We start from the raw sequence: 19,588 nt of genomic DNA, 5'->3' as shown, positions 1-19,588 counted from the left end.
TTAAACATTTAAACATTTAAACATTTAAACATTTAAACATTTAAACATTTAAACATTTAAACATTTAAACATTTAAACATTTAAACATTTAAACATTTGAACATTTAAACATTTATACATTTAAACATTTAAACATTTAAACATTTAAACATTTAAACATTTAAACATTTAAACATTTAAACATTTAAACATTTAAACATTCCAATATCAATTAACAAACCCAACTTTACACTGAACCTGTTCAGCCGACGCTCATGCAACGAACGCACCGTTACACCAAGTTACACTGAACCCGTGCGACGCTCCTGAAACGAACGCACCATGGTTCGAGCGAGCTGTCACTTTTTTTACTCGCGCGTGTCCGATCATGTTCGTGTTGACGGTGTTTGCTGAAGTTTTAGGGGAAACCCGGATTTTTCGCGTTGAGGCGGTCGTTTAAGCCAATTGGCAACATCCGGCGATTGGCAATCAAGTTGCCGAACGCGATCCTAGTGTTGGTGGACGGATGTTCGAAGTTCGAATTGGAGCGGCTCCGGGATGGCGGAACTTTGGGTGAGTATTTTGAGTTTCGTGAGGGTGGAGGGGAATTCCAAACAAAACAGCAGCGGCACTATCTATTGCCTGCTTGGGCAGATTGCTTTATCACAGTGTTTGTTTTTTTCTACTTTACAGGGACTTCTTCCACACGTTTCCGGCAGAAAAAATCTGCCGAGTCACCGATCCGGAAAAGCAAATTTGAAATTGTCAACCATTTTGGGTGAGTATTTCAGCTGTGGTGGAATTTTGCTTGGAAAACTTTCCTCTGATTTGTTGTGGGAGGGGAGAGCCACGGTGCGAAATCTCCGTAGCAGCAGCAGATATCTTTCGTGGCCTACTGCAGCAACATTTGATCTAAACAAACTGTTTGTTTCTCTTTTCACAGGGACTTCTCCCACCGGGTTCGCTAACGGGACACAACCCAACGGATGCGTTCGATTGGGAGAGGACCCGGCGCCTGCTGCGGTCACTTTCGGCCGTGTTTGTTCCGGATGGTGAGCTCGTCTCGCCTGGAGGCGAAAATCGTTAGGTGAGTTCTGTGTTGGGGCTGCGCAGCTCGGAAAACTTTCAAACGTCAAGGAGAAGGTCACGATTTTTTTTTGCGGTACGCAGCTGAAAAGTAACAGAAACGGAATGTAGCGTTTCACGCGGTGCAATTTGTTTTGATTAGTGAATCAAATACACTCAACCCCCGGTGGTTGGTCACTTTTTCGTTTGACACTTTTTTAGTTTGTACCCCGTTGGTTGGTCAAAGTCAAACTAAAAAGTGACGAACTGTCACTTTTTACACGGCGCTCACGCATACTATCAAAACAAACGTTTGGTAGTGTGTGTGAGCTCAGTGTAAAAGGGGTGTCAAACTAAAAAGTGACCCCGTTCGTTTGACAACAGTTGGTGTCAAACCATCGGGGTTTGAGTGTAATTTGGATTTGCACATTTCAATGCAACTGAAAATTACAAATAAAGTTGTATTTAATGTAAAAATATTGATAATCCAGAGCTGCTCATCAAACCGAATCTCAAAACGCTGAATCTTGAAAGGACGAAAATCAAAAAGCAGGATTTTGCTTATTGTTCAGAATATTGGAAACCATAGAGAAAAATCATATTTTTTTAAAGAGATTTTCTAGGATTCAAATGTTTAAGAATTCTACAATTTATTTCAAATAATTTAAATTTAGAAAATCAGAAAATTTGAGTTTAAAAAAATTCTAACATTTTAAAATTACAAAATTGTGTAACCTAAAATGGAAAACTGTAACCAACAGATCGAATCAACTTATTTTGTATGAGTGAACTAAAATTTCAGTCCAAAATAAAAGTAGAATTTTTCCTTCTTCGGTAATCTGAACCTTCGGATGATTGATTTTTCGATATTAATCAAAATAAACCGAAATAGTCGAGTTATCGGATAATCGAGTACGAAAAAATGGAATGTTTTTAGTATTTTTTTATATTTTTTTTTGCTAAAATTCTGATTGATTTTTAGGATTTTAGCAATTTAGGATTTTAGGAATTTAGGAATTTAAAAATTTTGAAATTAAGAAATTTAAAAATTTTGAAATTAAGAAATTTAGAAATTTAGAAATTTAGAAATTTAGAAATTTAGAAATTAAGAAATTTAGAAATTTAGAAATTTAGAAATTTAGAAATTTAGAAATTTAGAAATTTAGAAATTTAGAAATTTAGAAATTTAGAAATTTAGAAATTTAGAAATTTAGAAATTTAGAAATTTAGAAATTTAGAAATTTAGAAATTTAGAAATTTAGAAATTTAGAAATTTAGAAATTTAGAAATTTAGAAATTTAGAAATTTAGAAATTTAGAAATTTAGAAATTTAGAAATTTAGAAATTTAGAAATTTAGAAATTTAGAAATTTAGAAATTTAGAAATTTAGAAATTTAGAAATTTAGAAATTTAGAAATTTAGAAATTTAGAAATTTAGAAATTTAGAAATTTAGAAATTTAGAAATTTAGAAATTTAGAAATTTAGAAATTTAGAAATTTAGAAATTTAGAAATTTAGAAATTTAGAAATTTAGAAATTTAGAAATTTAGAAATTTAGAAATTTAGAAATTTAGAAATTTAGAAATTTAGAAATTTAGAAATTTAGAAATTTAGAAATTTAGAAATTTAGAAATTTAGAAATTTAGAAATTTAGAAATTTAGAAATTTAGAAATTTAGAAATTTAGAAATTTAGAAATTTAGAAATTTAGAAATTTAGAAATTTAGAAATTTAGAAATTTAGAAATTTAGAAATTTAGAAATTTAGAAATTTAGAAATTTAGAAATTTAGAAATTTAGAAATTTAAGAAATTTAGAAATTTAGAAATTTAGAAATTTAGAAATTTAGAAATTTAGAAATTTAGAAATTTAGAAATTTAGAAATTTAGAAATTTAGAAATTTAGAAATTTAGAAATTTAGAAATTTAGAAATTTAGAAATTTAGAAATTTAGAAATTTAGAAATTTAGAAAATTTAGAAATTTAGAAATTTAGAAATTTAGAAATTTAGAAATTTAGAAATTTAGAAATTTAGAAATTTAGAAATTTAGAAATTTAGAAAATTTAGAAATTTAGAAATTTAGAAATTTAGAAATTTAGAAATTTAGAAATTTAGAAATTTAGAAATTTAGAAATTTAGAAATTTAGAAATTTAGAAATTTAGAAATTTAGAAATTTAGAAATTTAGAAATTTAGAAATTTAGAAATTTAGAAATTTAGAAATTTAGAAATTTAGAAATTTAGAAATTTAGAAATTTAGAAATTTAGAAATTTAGAAATTTAGAAATTTAGAAATTTAGAAATTTAGAAATTTAGAAATTTAGAAATTTTAAAATTTAGAAATTTAGAAATTTAGAAATTTAGAAATTTAGAAATTTAGAAATTTAGAAATTTAGAAATTTAGAAATTTAGAAATTTAGAAATTTAGAAATTTAGAAATTTAGAAATTTAGAAATTTAGAAATTTAGAAATTTAGAAATTTAGAAATTTAGAAATTTAGAAATTTAGAAATTTAGAAATTTAGAAATTTAGAAATTTAGAAATTTAGAAATTTAGAAATTTAGAAATTTAGAAATTTAGAAATTTAGAAATTTAGAAATTTAGAAATTTAGAAATTTAGAAATTTAGAAATTTAGAAATTTAGAAATTTAGAAATTTAGAAATTTAGAAATTTAGAAATTAAGAAATTTTGAAATTTAGATACTTAGATATTTAGAAATTTAGAAATTTAGAAATTTAGAAATTTAGAAATTTAGAAATTTAAGAATTTAGGAATTATGGAATTTTGGAGTATTGGAATTTTTGAATTTGGAATTTAGAAATTTAGAAATTTAAGAATTTAGGAATTATGGAATTTTGGAGTATTGGAATTTTTGAATTTTAGAATTAAGGAATTTTGGAATTTTGGAATTTTGCAATTTTGGAATTTTGCAATTTTGCAATTTTGGAATTTTGCAATTTTGTAATTAAGCAATTTAAGAATTTTGGATTTTTGAAATTTTGGAACTTAGGAATTTGGGAATTTGGGAATTTGGGAATTTAGGAATTCAGGAATTTAGAAATGTAAGAATTTAGGAATTTAAGGAATTTAGGATTATAGGAATTTATGGAATTATGAAGTTAAGAATTTAGGAATTTAGTAGTTTAGGAATTGAGATATTATGGAATTTAAGAATCTAGGAAATTAGAATTTTTTAGGTTTTTTTTTCAATTTTGGAATTTAGATTCCTTAATTCCTTAGGAATTCAGGTATATAGGAAATTATTAAATTATGAACTTATGAAATTAGGAATTTAGGAATAAAGGAATTTAAAAATTCAGGAATTTAGAAAATTTGGAATTTAGGGATTGTGAATTTGGGAATTCAGGAATATAGGATTTTAGGAATTCTGGAATTAAGGAATTTATGAATTTAGGGAATTAGGAATTTAAGAATATAGGAGTTAAGGAAATTAGGAAATTATGAAGTTAGGAATTTAGGAATTTAAGAAATTAGGAATTTTGGAATTTAGGAATTTGGGAATTAAGGAATTTAGGAATTTAGGAATTTAAGAATTTCAAAATTTCATGATTTAGGAATTTAGGAATTAAGGGATTTGTGAATTTGGGAATTCAGGAATATAGGAATTCTGGAATTTAGGAATTTAGGGAATTAGGGAATTAGGAATTTAAGTATATAGGAGTTAAGGAAATTAGGAAATTATGAAGTTAGGAATTTAGGAATTTAGGAAATTAGGAATTTAGGAAATTAGGAATTTTGGAATTTAGGAATTTGGGAATTTGGGAATTTAGGAATTAAGGAATTTAGGAATTTAAGAATTTCTAAATTTCAGAATTTAAGAACAGCTAATTTAATAGAAAATGAACCGGATCCTTAACATGCCAAACATATGTAAATTTTCCTTATGTCTAATTCAGTGTTTTTCTCTTCTACAGGGGCTAATTTCACTAAGGATTGTGCTTCTAGATTACGCGAATGTCTATCCCAATTACGAAGCAGTTGATCCGGCACCGGCTACGGACATTCCGAATAATTTCAAACAGTGTGGATTGAAGCGGAATAACAAAAGAAAACGACACGAAAAAAAGTGCTAAATTAAGTGAAATTAAAGAAAACGATAAAAATACAATAAAACTTACCATATTGACCATTAATTTCAATGTATAAATATATGTTTTACAGTACAATTTAGTGGAGAAAAAAAATAAATACAATGAAAATACAATGAATCATACTGTAGTTATTATTTATTTCAATGTACGAATATAGTTTAAACCGTACTATTTAGTATGGAAAAATCCATGAAGAACTGTGAATCTACTGTGCAAACCATTGTAATGGTTACTGTTTTTATTATAAATGTATGATGTTTTCTATGGTAAGGGTAATTTTTTGGACGGAAAAGGCATCAATGAAAATACGGTAGAATATATAGTTTTTGGTTTTTTTTTGTATGGGGAAAAGTCGAAATTTTTATGGTGACTGTGCCTAACAATACCCCTTTTTTATAGTAATTTCCCAAAATAAGATATGTTCTATGGTGAAAAAACATAAAGGCTACTGTAGAATCATGGTAAAAATAACCATAGAATTTATCGTGTGATAACCATAAAATCTACTGTTGGTTTATAGTAAAACTTTATGCGGGATCCCGCATAAAGTTTTACTATAAACCAACAGTAGATTTTATGGTTATCACACGATAAATTCTATGGTTATTTTTACCATGATTCTACAGTAGCCTTTATGTTTTTTCACCATAGAATATATCTTATTTTGAGAATTTACTATAAAAAAGGGGTATTGTTAGGCACAGTCACCATAAAAATTTCGACTTTTCCCCATACAAAAAAAAACCAAAAACTATACATTCTACCGTATTTTCATTGATGCCTTTTCCGTCCAAAAAATTACCCTGACCATAGAAAACATCATACATTTATAATAAAAACAGTAACCATTACAATGGTTTGCACAGTAAATTTACAGTTCTTCATGGATTTTTCCATACTAAATAGTACGGTTTAAACTATATTCGTACATTGAAATAAATAATAACTACAGTATGATTCATTGTATTTTCATTGTATTTATTTTTTTCTCTCCACTAAATTGTACTTTAAAACATATATTAATACATTGAAATTAATGGTCAATACGGTAAGTTTTATTGTATTCTTATAGTTTTTTTTCGTTGATTAAAAAAAATAGTACTTTTTTTCTGCGTCGTTTTCTTTTAATATTCTGCTTCAATCCGAACTTTCTGACGTTGTTCGAAATGTTTGTAGCCGGTGCCGGATCTACTGCGGACTCTCGCGTATTTGTGAAGCACAATCCTTAGTGAAATAGGCCTCTGTAGAAGAGAAAAATAGTAAATAAGACATGGGGAATATTTAAACATGTTTGTTTCAATACAAATTCTATTAAATTAGCTGTTTCTAAAAACTTAAAATTCAAAAATTCAAAAATTCAAAAATTCTAAAATCCTAAAATTCAAAAATTCTAAAATTCTAATATTCTAAAATTCTAAAATTCTAAAATTCTAAAATTCTAAAATTCTAAAATTCTAAAATTCTAAAATTCTAAAATTCTAAAATTCTAAAATTCTAAAATTCTAAAATTCTAAAATTCTAAAATTCTAAAATTCTAAAATTCTAAAATTCTAAAATTCTAAAATTCTAAAATTCTAAAATTCTAAAATTCTAAAATTCTAAAATTCTAAAATTCTAAAATTCTAAAATTCTAAAATTCTAAAATTCTAAAATTCTAAAATTCTAAATTCTAAAATTCTAAAATTCTAAAATTCTAAAATTCTAAAATTCTAAAATTCTAAAATTCTAAAATTCTAAAATTCTAAAATTCTAAAATTCTAAAATTCTAAAATTCTAAAATTCTAAAATTCTAAAATTCTAAAATTCTAAAATTCTAAAATTCTAAAATTCTAAAATTCTAAAATTCTAAAATTCTAAAATTCTAAAATTCTAAAATTCTAAAATTCTAAAATTCTAAAATTCTAAAATTCTAAAATTCTAAAATTCTAAAATTCTAAAATTCTAAAATTCTAAAATTCTAAAATTCTAAAATTCTAAAATTCTAAAATTCTAAAATTCTAAAATTCTAAAATTCTAAAATTCTAAAATTCTAAAATTCTAAAATTCTAAAATTCTAAAATTCTAAAATTCTAAAATTCTAAAATTCTAAAATTCTAAAATTCTAAAATTCTAAAATTCTAAAATTCTAAAATTCTAAAATTCTAAAATTCTAAAATTCTAAAATTCTAAAATTCTAAAATTCTGAAATTCTAAAATTCTAAAATTCTAAAATTCTAAAATTCTAAAATTCTAAAATTCTAAAATTCTAAAATTCTAAAATTCTAAAATTCTAAAATTCTAAAATTCTAAAATTCTAAAATTCTAAAATTCTAAAATTCTAAAATTCTAAAATTCTAAAATTCTAAAATTCTAAAATTCTAAAATTCTAAAATTCTAAAATTCTAAAATTCTAAAATTCTAAAATTCTAAAATTCTAAATTCTAAAATTCTAAAATTCTAAAATTCTAAAATTCTAAAATTCTAAAATTCTAAAATTCTAAAATTCTAAATTCTAAAATTCTAAAATTCTAAAATTCTAAAATTCTAAAATTCTAAAATTCTAAAATTCTAAAATTCTAAAATTCTAAAATTCTAAAATTCTAAAATTCTAAAATTCTAAAATTCTAAAATTCTAAAATTCTAAAATTCTAAAATTATGAAATTATAAAATTCTAAAATTCTAAAATTCTAAAATTCTAAAATTCTAAAATTCTAAAATTCTAAAATTCTAAAATTCTAAAATTCTAAAATTCTAAAATTCTAAAATTCTAAAATTCTAAAATTCTAAAATTCTAAAATTCTAAAATTCTAAAATTCTAAAATTCTAAAATTCTAAAATTCTAAAATTCTAAAATTCTAAAATTCTAAAATTCTAAAATTCTAAAATTACAAAATTCTTTATATCTCAATTTTCTTATTTCCGAATTTCCGAACTTCCTAATTGCCTAATTTCCTTATTTCCTAATTTCCTAATTTCCTTAATTCCTAATTTCCTAATTTCCTAATTTCCTAATTTCCTAGTTTCCTAATTTCCTAATTTCCTAATTTCCTAATTTCCTAATTTCCTAATTGCCTAATTTCCGAATTTCTGAATTTCCTAGTATCCGAATTTACTAATTTTGTAATTTCTTAATTGTTATTTGTTTTAATTTCTTAATTTCCTAATTTCATAATTTCCTAATTTCCTAATTACCTAATTTTCTAATTGCCTAATTTCATAATTTCCTAATTACCTAATTGCCTAATTTCCTTATTTCCTAATTTCCTAATTTCCTAATTTCATAATTTCATAATTTCCTAATTGCCTAATTTCCTAATTTCCTAATTTCCTAATTTCCTAATTTCTTAATTTTCTAATTTCCTAATTTCCTAATTTCCTAGTTGCCTTATTTCCGAATTTCTGAATTTCCTAGTATCCGAATTTACTTATTTTGTAATTTCTTAATTGTTATTTTTTTTAATTTCTTAATTTCCTAATTTCCTGATTTCCTAATTTCCAAATTTCCTAATTTCCAAATTTCTTATTTCCCTAATTTTCTAATTTCCTAACTACCTAATTTCCTAATTTCCTAATTGCCTAATTTCCTAATTTCCTGATTTCCTAATTTCCTAATTTCCTAATTTCCTAATTTCCTAATTTCCTAATTTCCTGATTGCCTAATTTCCTAATTTCCTAATTTCCGAATTTCTGAATTTCTCAATTTCCTAATTTCCTAATTGCCTAATTTCCAAATTTCCTTATTTCCGAATTTCCTAATTTCCGAATTTCCGAATTGCCTTATTTCCGAATTGCCTAATTTCCGAATTTCCTAATTGCCTAATTTCCAAATTTCCAAATTTCCTTATTTCATAATTTCTTTATTTCCTTATTTCCTAATTTCCTATTTTCCAAATTTACTTATTCCCTAATTTCCTAATTTCCGAATTTCCTAATATCCTAATTGCCTAATTTCCTTCCAAGATTCAGCATTTTGAGATTCGGGCTGATGAGCAGCTCTATATGTTTACATTAAAAACAAAATTATATAAACATTTGTAATTATCAGTGGCATTCAAATTTGCAAATTCTATTATTTTATTTATTCATCAAAACAAATTTAACACAGGCACCGTGTCAATAAACGTCAAACGCTACTTTCTGTTTCTGTTATTTTCAGTTGCGTACCACTCAACAAAATTCTTTTCGTGACCTTTTCCTTGACCGTTGTTTGAACGTTCACCGTTGAGCATTAACACACAACTTACCTAACGATTTTCGCCTCCAGACGAAACGACCATCCTGAACAAATCCGGCCGGAAGTGTCCGCAGCAGGCGCCGGGCCTGGTAGAAGAAGTCCCTGTAAAAAAGAGGAACACACACAGTTTGTTCAGACCATTGCTCTCGCAAACTTGACCTTGACCATTCTCTTTTGAACATAACCAAACTTGTCCGCACCCTCAGCAAACGTCAAATCAAAACAAATTGCTGCCGGATCTTTCTCCGGATCTCTCCCGTAAAAGATCCGGCAACAATTTTGTATGGCTTGAAGTTTGCGGAGAGTACCAAAAAAAGGTAAACAAATCACTTTGTGCATCAGACAGTAGCTTGGGAAATTTGCCTGAAAATGCCTGCTGCTGTTGCGGGTGCGATTCCGCCCTCTCCAAGTTCAACAAAACTCCAAATACTCACCCAAATATGCGAAAATTCCGCCATCCCAGAGCCGTTCCGGTTCGGTGACCCGGTGGATTTGTCCATCAGAACCATGTTGAACGAACGCCGGAACAACTTCATTCACGAGCACACGCGATTCGACTTGAGTATTCTCGATTTCAACTGCGCCACACAAACAGGATCAAACACGCGCGCGGGTGAAAAAAAAATGACAGCCTTGATGACAGCTCGATCAACTATGGTGTGTTCGTTAGGGGAGCGTCGCCCAGATTAGGTGTCATGGTGCGTTCGTTAGGGGAGCGTCGTGTTCGTTTTGTGACCCTTAATATTTTTTGCCGTTTCTATTATTGAATAAAAATGTTAAAATGTTTAAATGATTAAATGTTTAAATGTTTAAATGTTTAAATGTTTAAATGTTTAAATGTTTAAATGTTTAAATGTTTAAATGTTTAAATGTTTAAATGTTTAAATGTTTAAATGTTTAAATGTTTAAATGTTTAAATGTTTAAATGTTTAAATGTTTAAATGTTTAAATGTTTAAATGTTTAAATGTTTAAATGTTTAAATGTTTAAATGTTTAAATGTTTAAATGTTTAAATGTTTAAATGTTTAAATGTTTAAATGTTTAAATGTTTAAATGTTTAAATGTTTAAATGTTTAAATGTTTAAATGTTTAAATGTTTAAATGTTTAAATGTTTAAATGTTTAAATGTTTAAATGTTTAAATGTTTAAATGTTTAAATGTTTAAATGTTTAAATGTTTAAATGTTTAAATGTTTAAATGTTTAAATGTTTAAATGTTTAAATGTTTAAATGTTTAAATGTTTAAATGTTTAAATGTTTAAATGTTTAAATGTTTAAATGTTTAAATGTTTAAATGTTTAAATGTTTAAATGTTTAAATGTTTAAATGTTTAAATGTTTAAATGTTTAAATGTTTAAATGTTTAAATGTTTAAATGTTTAAATGTTTAAATGTTTAAATGTTTAAATGTTTAAATGTTTAAATGTTTAAATGTTTAAATGTTTAAATGTTTAAATGTTTAAATGTTTAAATGTTTAAATGTTTAAATGTTTAAATGTTTAAATGTTTAAATGTTTAAATGTTTAAATGTTTAAATGTTTAAATGTTTAAATGTTTAAATGTTTAAATGTTTAAATGTTTAAATGTTTAAATGTTTAAATGTTTAAATGTTTAAATGTTTAAATGTTTAAATGTTTAAATGTTTAAATGTTTAAATGTTTAAATGTTTAAATGTTTAAATGTTTAAATATTTTAATATTTTAATATTTTAATATTTTAATATTTTAATATTTTAATATTTTCATATTTTAATATTTTAATATTTTAATATTTTAATATTTTAATATTTTAATATTTTAATATTTTAATATTTTAATATTTTAATATTTTAATATTTTAATATTTTAATATTTTAATATTTTAATATTTTAATATTTTAATATTTTAATATTTTAATATTTTAATATTTTAATATTTTAATATTTAATTATTTTAATATTTTAATATTTTAATATTTTAATATTTTAATATTTTAATATTTTAATATTTTAATATTTTAATATTTTAATATTTTAATATTTTAATATTTTAATATTTTAATATTTTAATATTTTAATATTTTAATATTTTAATATTTTAATATTTTAATATTTTAATATTTTAATATTTTAATATTTTAATATTTTAATATTTTAATATTTAAATATTTTAATATTTTAATATTTTAATATTTTAATATTTTAATATTTTAATATTTTAATATTTTAATATTTTAATATTTTAATATTTTAATATTTTAATATTTTAATATTTTAATATTTTAATATTTTAATATTTTAATATTTTAATATTTTAATATTTTAATATTTTAATATTTTAATATTTTAATATTTTAATATTTTAATATTTTAATATTTTAATATTTTAATATTTTAATATTTTAATATTTTAATATTTTAATATTTTAATATTTTAATATTTTAATATTTTAATATTTTAATATTTTAATATTTTAATATTTTAATATTTTAATATTTTAATATTTTAATATTTTAATATTTTAATATTTTAATATTTTAATATTTTAATATTTTAATATTTTAATATTTTAATATTTTAATATTTTAATATTTTAATATTTTAATATTTTAATATTTTAATATTTTAATATTTTAATATTTTAATATTTTAATATTTTAATATTTTAATATTTTAATATTTTAATATTTTAATATTTTAATATTTTAATATTTTAATATTTTAATATTTTAATATTTTAATATTTTAATATTTTAATATTTTAATATTTTAATATTTTAATATTTTAATATTTTAATATTTTAATATTTTAATATTTTAATATTTTAATATTTTAATATTTTAATATTTTAATATTTTAATATTTTAATATTTTAATATTCAAATATTTAAATATTTTAATATTTTAATATTTTCAATACTTTTATTACATGATTTGCAATATTTGAAAAAAAAATCGTTAAAAAAAAGTTTACACTATGCAACTATAACATTACAATTAAACTTACTGTAACAAAAATTTGGAAAAAAATGCATTATGAGATTTCCAATAACAAAAACATGATATTTGCTGTCTTCATGTATTTTACGGTAGTTTTATTGTTTCAATTTATAACATTTCCAATAACAAAACCATGAAATTGACTGTAACCATGAAATCTACGATAGCTTTATCGTCATTCCAATGAAGTTCAAAAAAATCAACCATAAACTAACTATAGATATTATAATATCTATTGTAACTGCATGGTTTTGACAATGCATATTATCATATAATTTTATTCGGGATACCAAAGGTAAAACTGTCGAAATCATAAGAAAATTATTTCTGGTATGGTTACCATTTGTGATATTGTTGATATAATGTCACGACCATATAACAAAATTAAAATGGTACTATTTCCCGAATTGTTACACTTATCTTGACATATTCGAATGGTTGATTTTTTTCCCTACAATTTAATGAACGGTATCTATTCGTCATACGATTAGGATGGTTCGAAACAGCTATTGTTAGAACATAATAGTACTGTAGCCGGTATGATAAAAGTTATGATACTCGGTATGATTTAGTCAAAGAAACTTAAGCGGAAAATTTCCTAAATTTCCTAAGTCCTAATAATTGAAACAATTGCACAACAATTAATGGTACGATATAATTATTCCTCATATGTTTGGTATTATTTCAAACAGTTTTTGTATGAATGAGCCAAAAATGAATTTTAGCGAAAATTTTCTTAAGTCCCGATGATTCAAACAATTGTTCAACAATTCATGGAGAAATATAACTTTTCGCCATATGGTAAGGATTTTTCGGAACAGCTATTGTTAAAACATAAGGGTACCATAGCCGACGTAGTATTTCCAACTTGAAGCTCAGCGAAAAACTCTTAAGTCCCAATAATCCAAACAATTGTACAACAATTCATGGAACGATATAACTGTTCGCCAAACGCTTAGGATTATTTGAAACAGGTATTGTATGATTGAGCCAATTGAACTACAGCAAAAAAAAAAATCCTAAGTCCGAATAATTCAAATAATACTTCAACAATTCATGGAACGATATACCTGAATTTAGCGAAAATTTTCCTAAGTCCCAACAATTCAAACCATTGTTCAACAATTCATGGAACGATATACCTGAATCAGCGAAAATTTTCCTAAGTCCCAACAATTCAAACCATTGTTCAACAATTCATGGAACGATATACCTGTTTGCCATATAGTTTGTATGTAAAGCTAATTTATTTTCGTGATAATTTTTATAAGTCCAAATCTTTAATCAATTGATTGACCATTATCAGAACGATAACTGTTCGCCATGTGATTGGTCTATAATTTATTTGTATGGTTCTACCATACATGTTACGATATATTTATGATAAATTTTGAGGTCACATTTCATAATAAAATGCATTTTAAACCGCCAAACGTAATGTAACTGAGATAGCTCAATTAGATAAGGCGGCAGCACCACGGAAGAATCAACAGCCCGCATAAAGATTTCTGATGAACTTACAGTAAATTTTAACGTTACAAAACGATAAAATATATTGTCATTTTGACAGTGTTTTAACAGTAGACAGCATCGTTTTTTAAGATAATTTGCGTCGTATTTTGGGATTTTACCATAAAAAAGGGGGGTTGTTATGCACCGGTACCATAAAAATTTCGAAATTTTTCCATACATTTTTTTACCAAATACGACGCATTTTACTGTTAATCTAATGTTGCATTTTTCATCCAAAAACTCGTCCTGACTATAGAAATCATCATACATTAATAATAAAAACAGCAAGCATTACAATGCATTGCACAGTCAATTTACAGTTCTTCATGGTTTTTTATCTAGTAAATGATGCGGTAAAAACTATATGCGGACAATAAAACTAATAAGCATTACAATGAATTACACAGTAAAATTATAATTCTTTATGGTTTATTCCCCACTAAATACTACTGTGAAAACTATTTTCGGACATTAAAATAAATAGTAAATAAAGTAAATTTTACAGTAGTTTTATTGTTATTCATAGTATGTTATTTATATTCAACATTGAACCACTTTGTTTATTTGTTCATGAATTGTTAACGCCTTCTTCAGCTTTTTGCAAATCGCCAAAAGGAATCCTTCCACGACGTTTTCTTTCGCTTTCGATTCCGTTTGAAACCCTCGATCGAGACCGGTTCCTGTTCCCCCTCGGGTGGGTGATGCCGTGGTGTGTTCAGTCTGTCCGCCGGTACCTTTTGTCGACTGGAGACTCCGGATTGATTTGCTGGTATTAATAAATGAGAAGACAATTAAGTTAAGAAAAATCTTAATTTAAATAATCAAAATCTGGGGGATGAGACGAGAGAATGCGTAACGTGATTTTCGAATGAGCACAAGCGTGACTTTTTCTTTGCACTTGAATAATTTGTTTTGAAATCTTCTGTGCGCATTTTTTTCCAAGTTTTCGGAAGACAAATAACTGCGTCAGAAGTGGGTGAAGTTTTGCGAAGTCGGTTTGGAACAAAATGTAAGCAAGAGCTCTAAGAAGTACAGTGCCCATTTTGAGACAAAGTACAAGTCTTAATAAATAACGTTTTGTACTAGAAAAAGCGAATCGTGCCCACAATTCGGGCGGAATCAATTGTTGGAGACGACCTCCGGATGAGCACTGAAAAGGGAGAAATAGCCAGTAGGAAGTGGGTTCATTGGAGAAAGAATGGCTCTACGACGACTTTACTGGTAATGGTTATGGTGATTCGGAGAATAATTACAAAAGGTTCGCTATATCAAAAGAAAAAGAAAATCAACAAACCATATTTGGTTTTTACAATAATTTCCCTAATGAATGATTACAATACTTGCTGCTTCTGGCGAACAGTAAAATGGCTCCGCTTTGCAGTTCAAAACGGTTCCGCTTTTGAACCGCTCTATTCACCCCCCCAGATCAAAATTCTCAGATTTTATTCTGAGATTCTTAAATGCTTTTATTCAAGATATTTAAACAAAAACTTTGGTTATTAAATTTAAAATTTATTTAAGCCCTTTATTTTAAATTTCTCAAATTATCAAATCAAATGCAGACTGTATTTGAATTTTTGAACCCACAGTTTCTAATTTAATTTTTTATACCGTCGTTTTTTAATTTTGTATTTTCAGGATTTGGGAGTTTTGAAATTGTAGAATTTCAATTTGCTTTAAATTTTTAAATTTTCTTTTTTCAAGTTTTGAAAAAAAATATTTAAATGTATAATTTTCAAATGTTTAAATTGCTAAATTTCAAAATCTAAGATATCTTAACTTTTGAATTCTTCATTTCGTTGATCAAGCTTCCGTGTCCCGTAATCAAATAGCTCCGCACCGTTGCAAATGCCTCCTGTAAAAGAAAAAAAATAACAAAATAAACTTAAGAAAGTTACCCAAGCAGACCATTGTTTTTTTGCAAGCAGTTGACTTAGTCAAACTTTTCGACACCCTCAGCAAACGTCAAATCAGTACAAACTGGTGCCGAATCTCTTCCAGAAAAGATCCGGCAATAATTTTTATGGTTTGACGTTTGCGGAAAGAATCTTGAAAATTTAAACAAATCACTTAATGCATCAGACCATGACAAACATCTGCTGCTGCTGCAGGAGGGGTTCCGCCATCTCCAAATTTCATGAAACGCCTGATATTTACATCCCGGAGCTCTTCTGATTCGTTGACGATTGAGGATCCTGTAAAATAGAAAAAAAAGGTATTTCCTAAGAGGGCTATAAAAATGGGGCTGGATACACTTCAAACGACGACGACGGAACGTGTGAGCGGCATAAACAATCGGACGCGACTGGCAACTTCTTTCAAACCGTTTCGGAAGAAATTCCAAAACATAACCACACACAAACACTACAAACGTCGGCGATGACGATGCACAAATCTTGGACGCGATTGCCAACTTCTTTGGAACCGGAAGAAGTTCAAAAACACACGCACCCACACATGACCGACGACGGAATCTGGCACACATCCTGGACGTATCTGGCAACTTTTATCCAAACCGGTCCGGAAGGACGACGACAACAGAATCTGGCACAAATCCCGGACGCATCTGGTAACTTCTTCCAAACCGGTCCGGAAGAAGTACCAAAACACACGTACCTACTTCAAACGACGACGATGGCGACGGAATCTGCCCCAAATTGCGGACGCATTAATGTTCTTCACCGGTCCAAATACTCACCAAAAGTTGCTGACACTAATCTTCTTCTCCCTCCCGGATCAGTCACCCGGCAGATTTGACGCCGGGAGTTTGGTTTTTCACAAGCACACGCGATTTCATTTCGATTAAAACTTTTGAAACTGCGGCCAAACAAAACAGGATCGAACACGCATCGCGAGTGAAAAAATTTGACAGCTTGCTCAACCCGCTCAACCATGGTGCGTTCGTTTGGGAGCGTCGTACGGTTCAGGCGACGACGTCAGGTGTCATGGTGTGTTCGTTTTGGGATCCTTATTATTTTATGCCTTTTCTTTTTTTGAGTAAAAATGTTAAAATATTAAAATGTTAAAATGTTAAAATATTAAAATGTTAAAATGTTAAAATGTTCAAATGTTAAAATGTTCAAATGTTAAAATGTTAAAATGTTAAAATGTTAAAATGTTAAAATGTTAAAATGTTAAAATGTTAAAATGTTAAAATGTTAAAATTTTAAAATTTTAAAATGTTAAAATGTTAAAATGTTAAAATGTTAAAATGTTAAAATGTGAAAATGTTAAAATGTTAAAATGTTAAAATGTTAAAATGTTAAAATGTTAAAATGTTAAAATGTTAAATTGTTAAAAATTTTAAAATGTTAAAATGTTAAAATGTTAAAATGTTAAAATGTTAAAATGTTAAAATGTTAAAATGTTAAAATGTTAAAATGTTAAAATGTTAAAATGTTAAAATGTTAAAATGTTAAAATGTTAAAATGTTAAAATGTTAAAATGTTAAAATGTTAAAATGTTAAAATGTTAAAATGTTAAAATGTTAAAATGTTAAAATGTTAAAATGTTAAAATGTTAAAATGTTAAAATGTTAAAATGTTAAAATGTTAAAATGTTAAAATGTTAAAATGTTAAAATGTTAAAATGTTAAAATGTTAAAATGTTAAAATGTTAAAATGTTAAAATGTTAAAATGTTAAAATGTTAAAATGTTAAAATGTTAAAATGTTAAAATGTTAAAATGTTGAAATGTTAAAATGTTCAAATGTTAAAATGTTAAAATGTTAAAATGTTAAAATGTTAAAATGTTAAAATGTTAAAATGTTAAAATGTTAAAATGTTAAAATGTTAAAATATTAAAATGTTAAAATGTTAAAATGTTAAAATGTTAAAATGTTAAAATGTTAAAATGTTAAAATGTTAAAATGTTTAAATGTTTAAATGTTTAAATGTTGAAATGTTTAAATGTTTAAATGTTTAAATGTTTAAATGTATTAATATTTTAATATTTTAATATATTAATAAATTATAGATTAATATATCAATATATTAATAAATTAATATTTTAATAATTCAATATTTTATTATTTGAATATTTTAATATATTAATATATCAATATATTAATAAATTAATATTTTAATATTTTTTTTTGTGAGGGAACAGTAAAATAATTAATGTTTTAATGCTTAAGTTTTTAAAATTGTTTGATTTGATTTGAGCTTTTCACAAAATCGTTTGTGATGTTTTGTTTTTAAAATATAACTCGTTTTTAATACTTTTATTACATGATTCAAATTATTTTAAAAAAATCGTTCAAAAAAGTTCACACTACGCAACTATAACATTACAATGAACGTAATGTAACAAAAAAATTGGAAAAAATGCATTATGAGATTTCCAATACAAAAACCATAAGATTTGCTATATTCATGCATTTTACGATAGTTTTATTGTTTCCATTTATAACATTTCCAATAACAAAACCTTACAATTAGCTGTAACCATGAATTGTATAGTAGCTTCATCGCCATTCCAGTAAAGTTCGAAAAAGTCAACAATAAACTTACCATAAATATTGTAATATGTATTGTAATTGGATGGTTTTAACAGTGCAAATCATCATACATTTTTATGCGGGAGGAGACATCATCATCAAGCGGTAACAAATCCCGGACATTACAAAAAAAAAACGCTCACCATTAATAATCATATACTTACCATTCCCGTTAAATCCATAGCTCCCAGAACATTTGTAAAGTTTATTTTTTGGCTCCTCCCTTTTCAAATGGTGTCGGTAAGTGTCGGTAAAGCAGTTCACCATTTAAAATCATATTTTATTAATTTGTGGTACGGTTCCCATAAAATAAGAATTGAACAGTTTGGGGTAGGGTATGACTATGATCCACGAAAAAAATCCCTTGTAAAAATGTATTGTAACATTACCTAACGACCTATTTAATAAATTGTAGGATTGTTTGGGGAATGGAAAATGTACGGTTGCACCCTATTTGGTGTATTATTAAGATCATTTAGGAAAAATCATTCGACAAATGGTGACTGTATGGTTGTTGACTATGCGGGACGTACACACAATACATGCGCACGTAGATAACTCTTATATTGGTCGATGAAAAGTAGGTCGTTTCGTCATTCCAGAATGACAGAAAAAAGTAGTTTCACCACAGAGTAACCCCTGCCTCTTGATTTTTGGTTCCACTTTGTGGCACGCCTGCTACCAGCAAACTTTATGGTGCCATAAAATGAAATGACAAAAAAAAATTGACAGGACAAAAAATTTTCAATGGATCAACTATGGTCCCCTTGGAACGAGCTGTCAAGGAGGACCTTTCTGTCAAGAAGGTTCGCTAAGTTATTTTTTTTAAATTGATTTAACCATAGCTTTTGCACCCAGATTTTTATTACAGATACTTTAGTATTTTCAAAACTACGGGAACTTTTGACATAATTTTTTATTCATCCCCTAAATTACTGTCTTTGTAGTTATTTACAACAAAGTTTGACTATTTTTACAATCAGATTCTTGCAGGATTGGGTCCGTAAGTTTGACCATTTTGGAATAAGAAGACAACAACTTCCCTGGTTGGTGTGCACCCTTATGTAAGGTATGCACTTCGGAAGAAACCGGTCAAGAAAAATTTCAAATGGGCAGCAGCGGTAGCGAAAGCAAGCCAGGGAGGGTGAAGAAAAGCCCCAAGAAAACGTTCCCTCTCTTTTGTCCTGCCGTTCGTAAAGCTGTTTCTTGACCCCCTTTCTTTCGAAGAGCAT

At 25.9% G+C, this 19,588-nt stretch overlaps 1 protein-coding gene and 1 long non-coding RNA gene across 3 annotated transcripts; one reads left to right on the top strand and one right to left on the bottom strand.

Annotated features, from left to right (window-relative positions):
* Positions 1-203: 203 nt before the first annotated feature.
* Positions 204-15,709, top strand: LOC120415591 (uncharacterized). Its single transcript, XR_005605220.2, has 5 exons — positions 204-552; positions 673-757; positions 923-1,066; positions 4,978-5,847; positions 13,840-15,709. It is a non-coding gene; the product is annotated as an uncharacterized LOC120415591 (long non-coding RNA).
* On the bottom strand, positions 14,449-17,032 carry LOC120415590 (uncharacterized). 2 transcript variants are annotated; one of them, XM_039577183.2, is made up of 4 exons: positions 16,557-17,032; positions 15,943-16,053; positions 15,639-15,713; positions 14,449-14,624 (listed from the first exon to the last, which is right to left on the bottom strand). In XM_039577183.2, the coding sequence occupies exons 1-4, from the start codon at positions 16,750-16,752 to the stop codon at positions 14,449-14,451; spliced, it is 558 nt and encodes a 185-aa protein (XP_039433117.1). In that variant the 5' UTR covers positions 16,753-17,032. The 2 variants fall into 2 exon arrangements, with proteins under 2 accessions (XP_039433117.1, XP_039433118.1); XM_039577184.2 differs by having other exon boundaries at positions 14,486-14,624; positions 15,943-16,939.
* Positions 17,033-19,588: the final 2,556 nt, after the last annotated feature.

The sequence above is a fragment of the Culex pipiens genome, chromosome 2 (assembly GCF_016801865.2).
Source record: "Culex pipiens pallens isolate TS chromosome 2, TS_CPP_V2, whole genome shotgun sequence".
NCBI classification, from domain to species: Eukaryota; Metazoa; Arthropoda; class Insecta; order Diptera; family Culicidae; genus Culex; species Culex pipiens.
Note: the sequence above shows the minus strand (reverse complement) of the source record. Positions and strands in the feature narration are given on the sequence as shown.

Excerpts from the sequence above, each read along its gene's own strand:
- LOC120415590 (XM_039577183.2), bottom strand. The coding sequence starts at position 16,752 with ATGGTTGAGCGGGTTGAGCAAGCTGTCAAATTTTTTCACTCGCGATGC. Across the intron at positions 15,714-15,942 it reads AGCAGCAGATGTTTGTCATG|GAGGCATTTGCAACGGTGCG; the intron begins GTCTGATGCATT and ends TTTCTTTTACAG. Across the intron at positions 14,625-15,638 it reads ACGAAATGAAGAATTCAAAA|CAAATCAATCCGGAGTCTCC; the intron begins GTTAAGATATCT and ends TATTAATACCAG.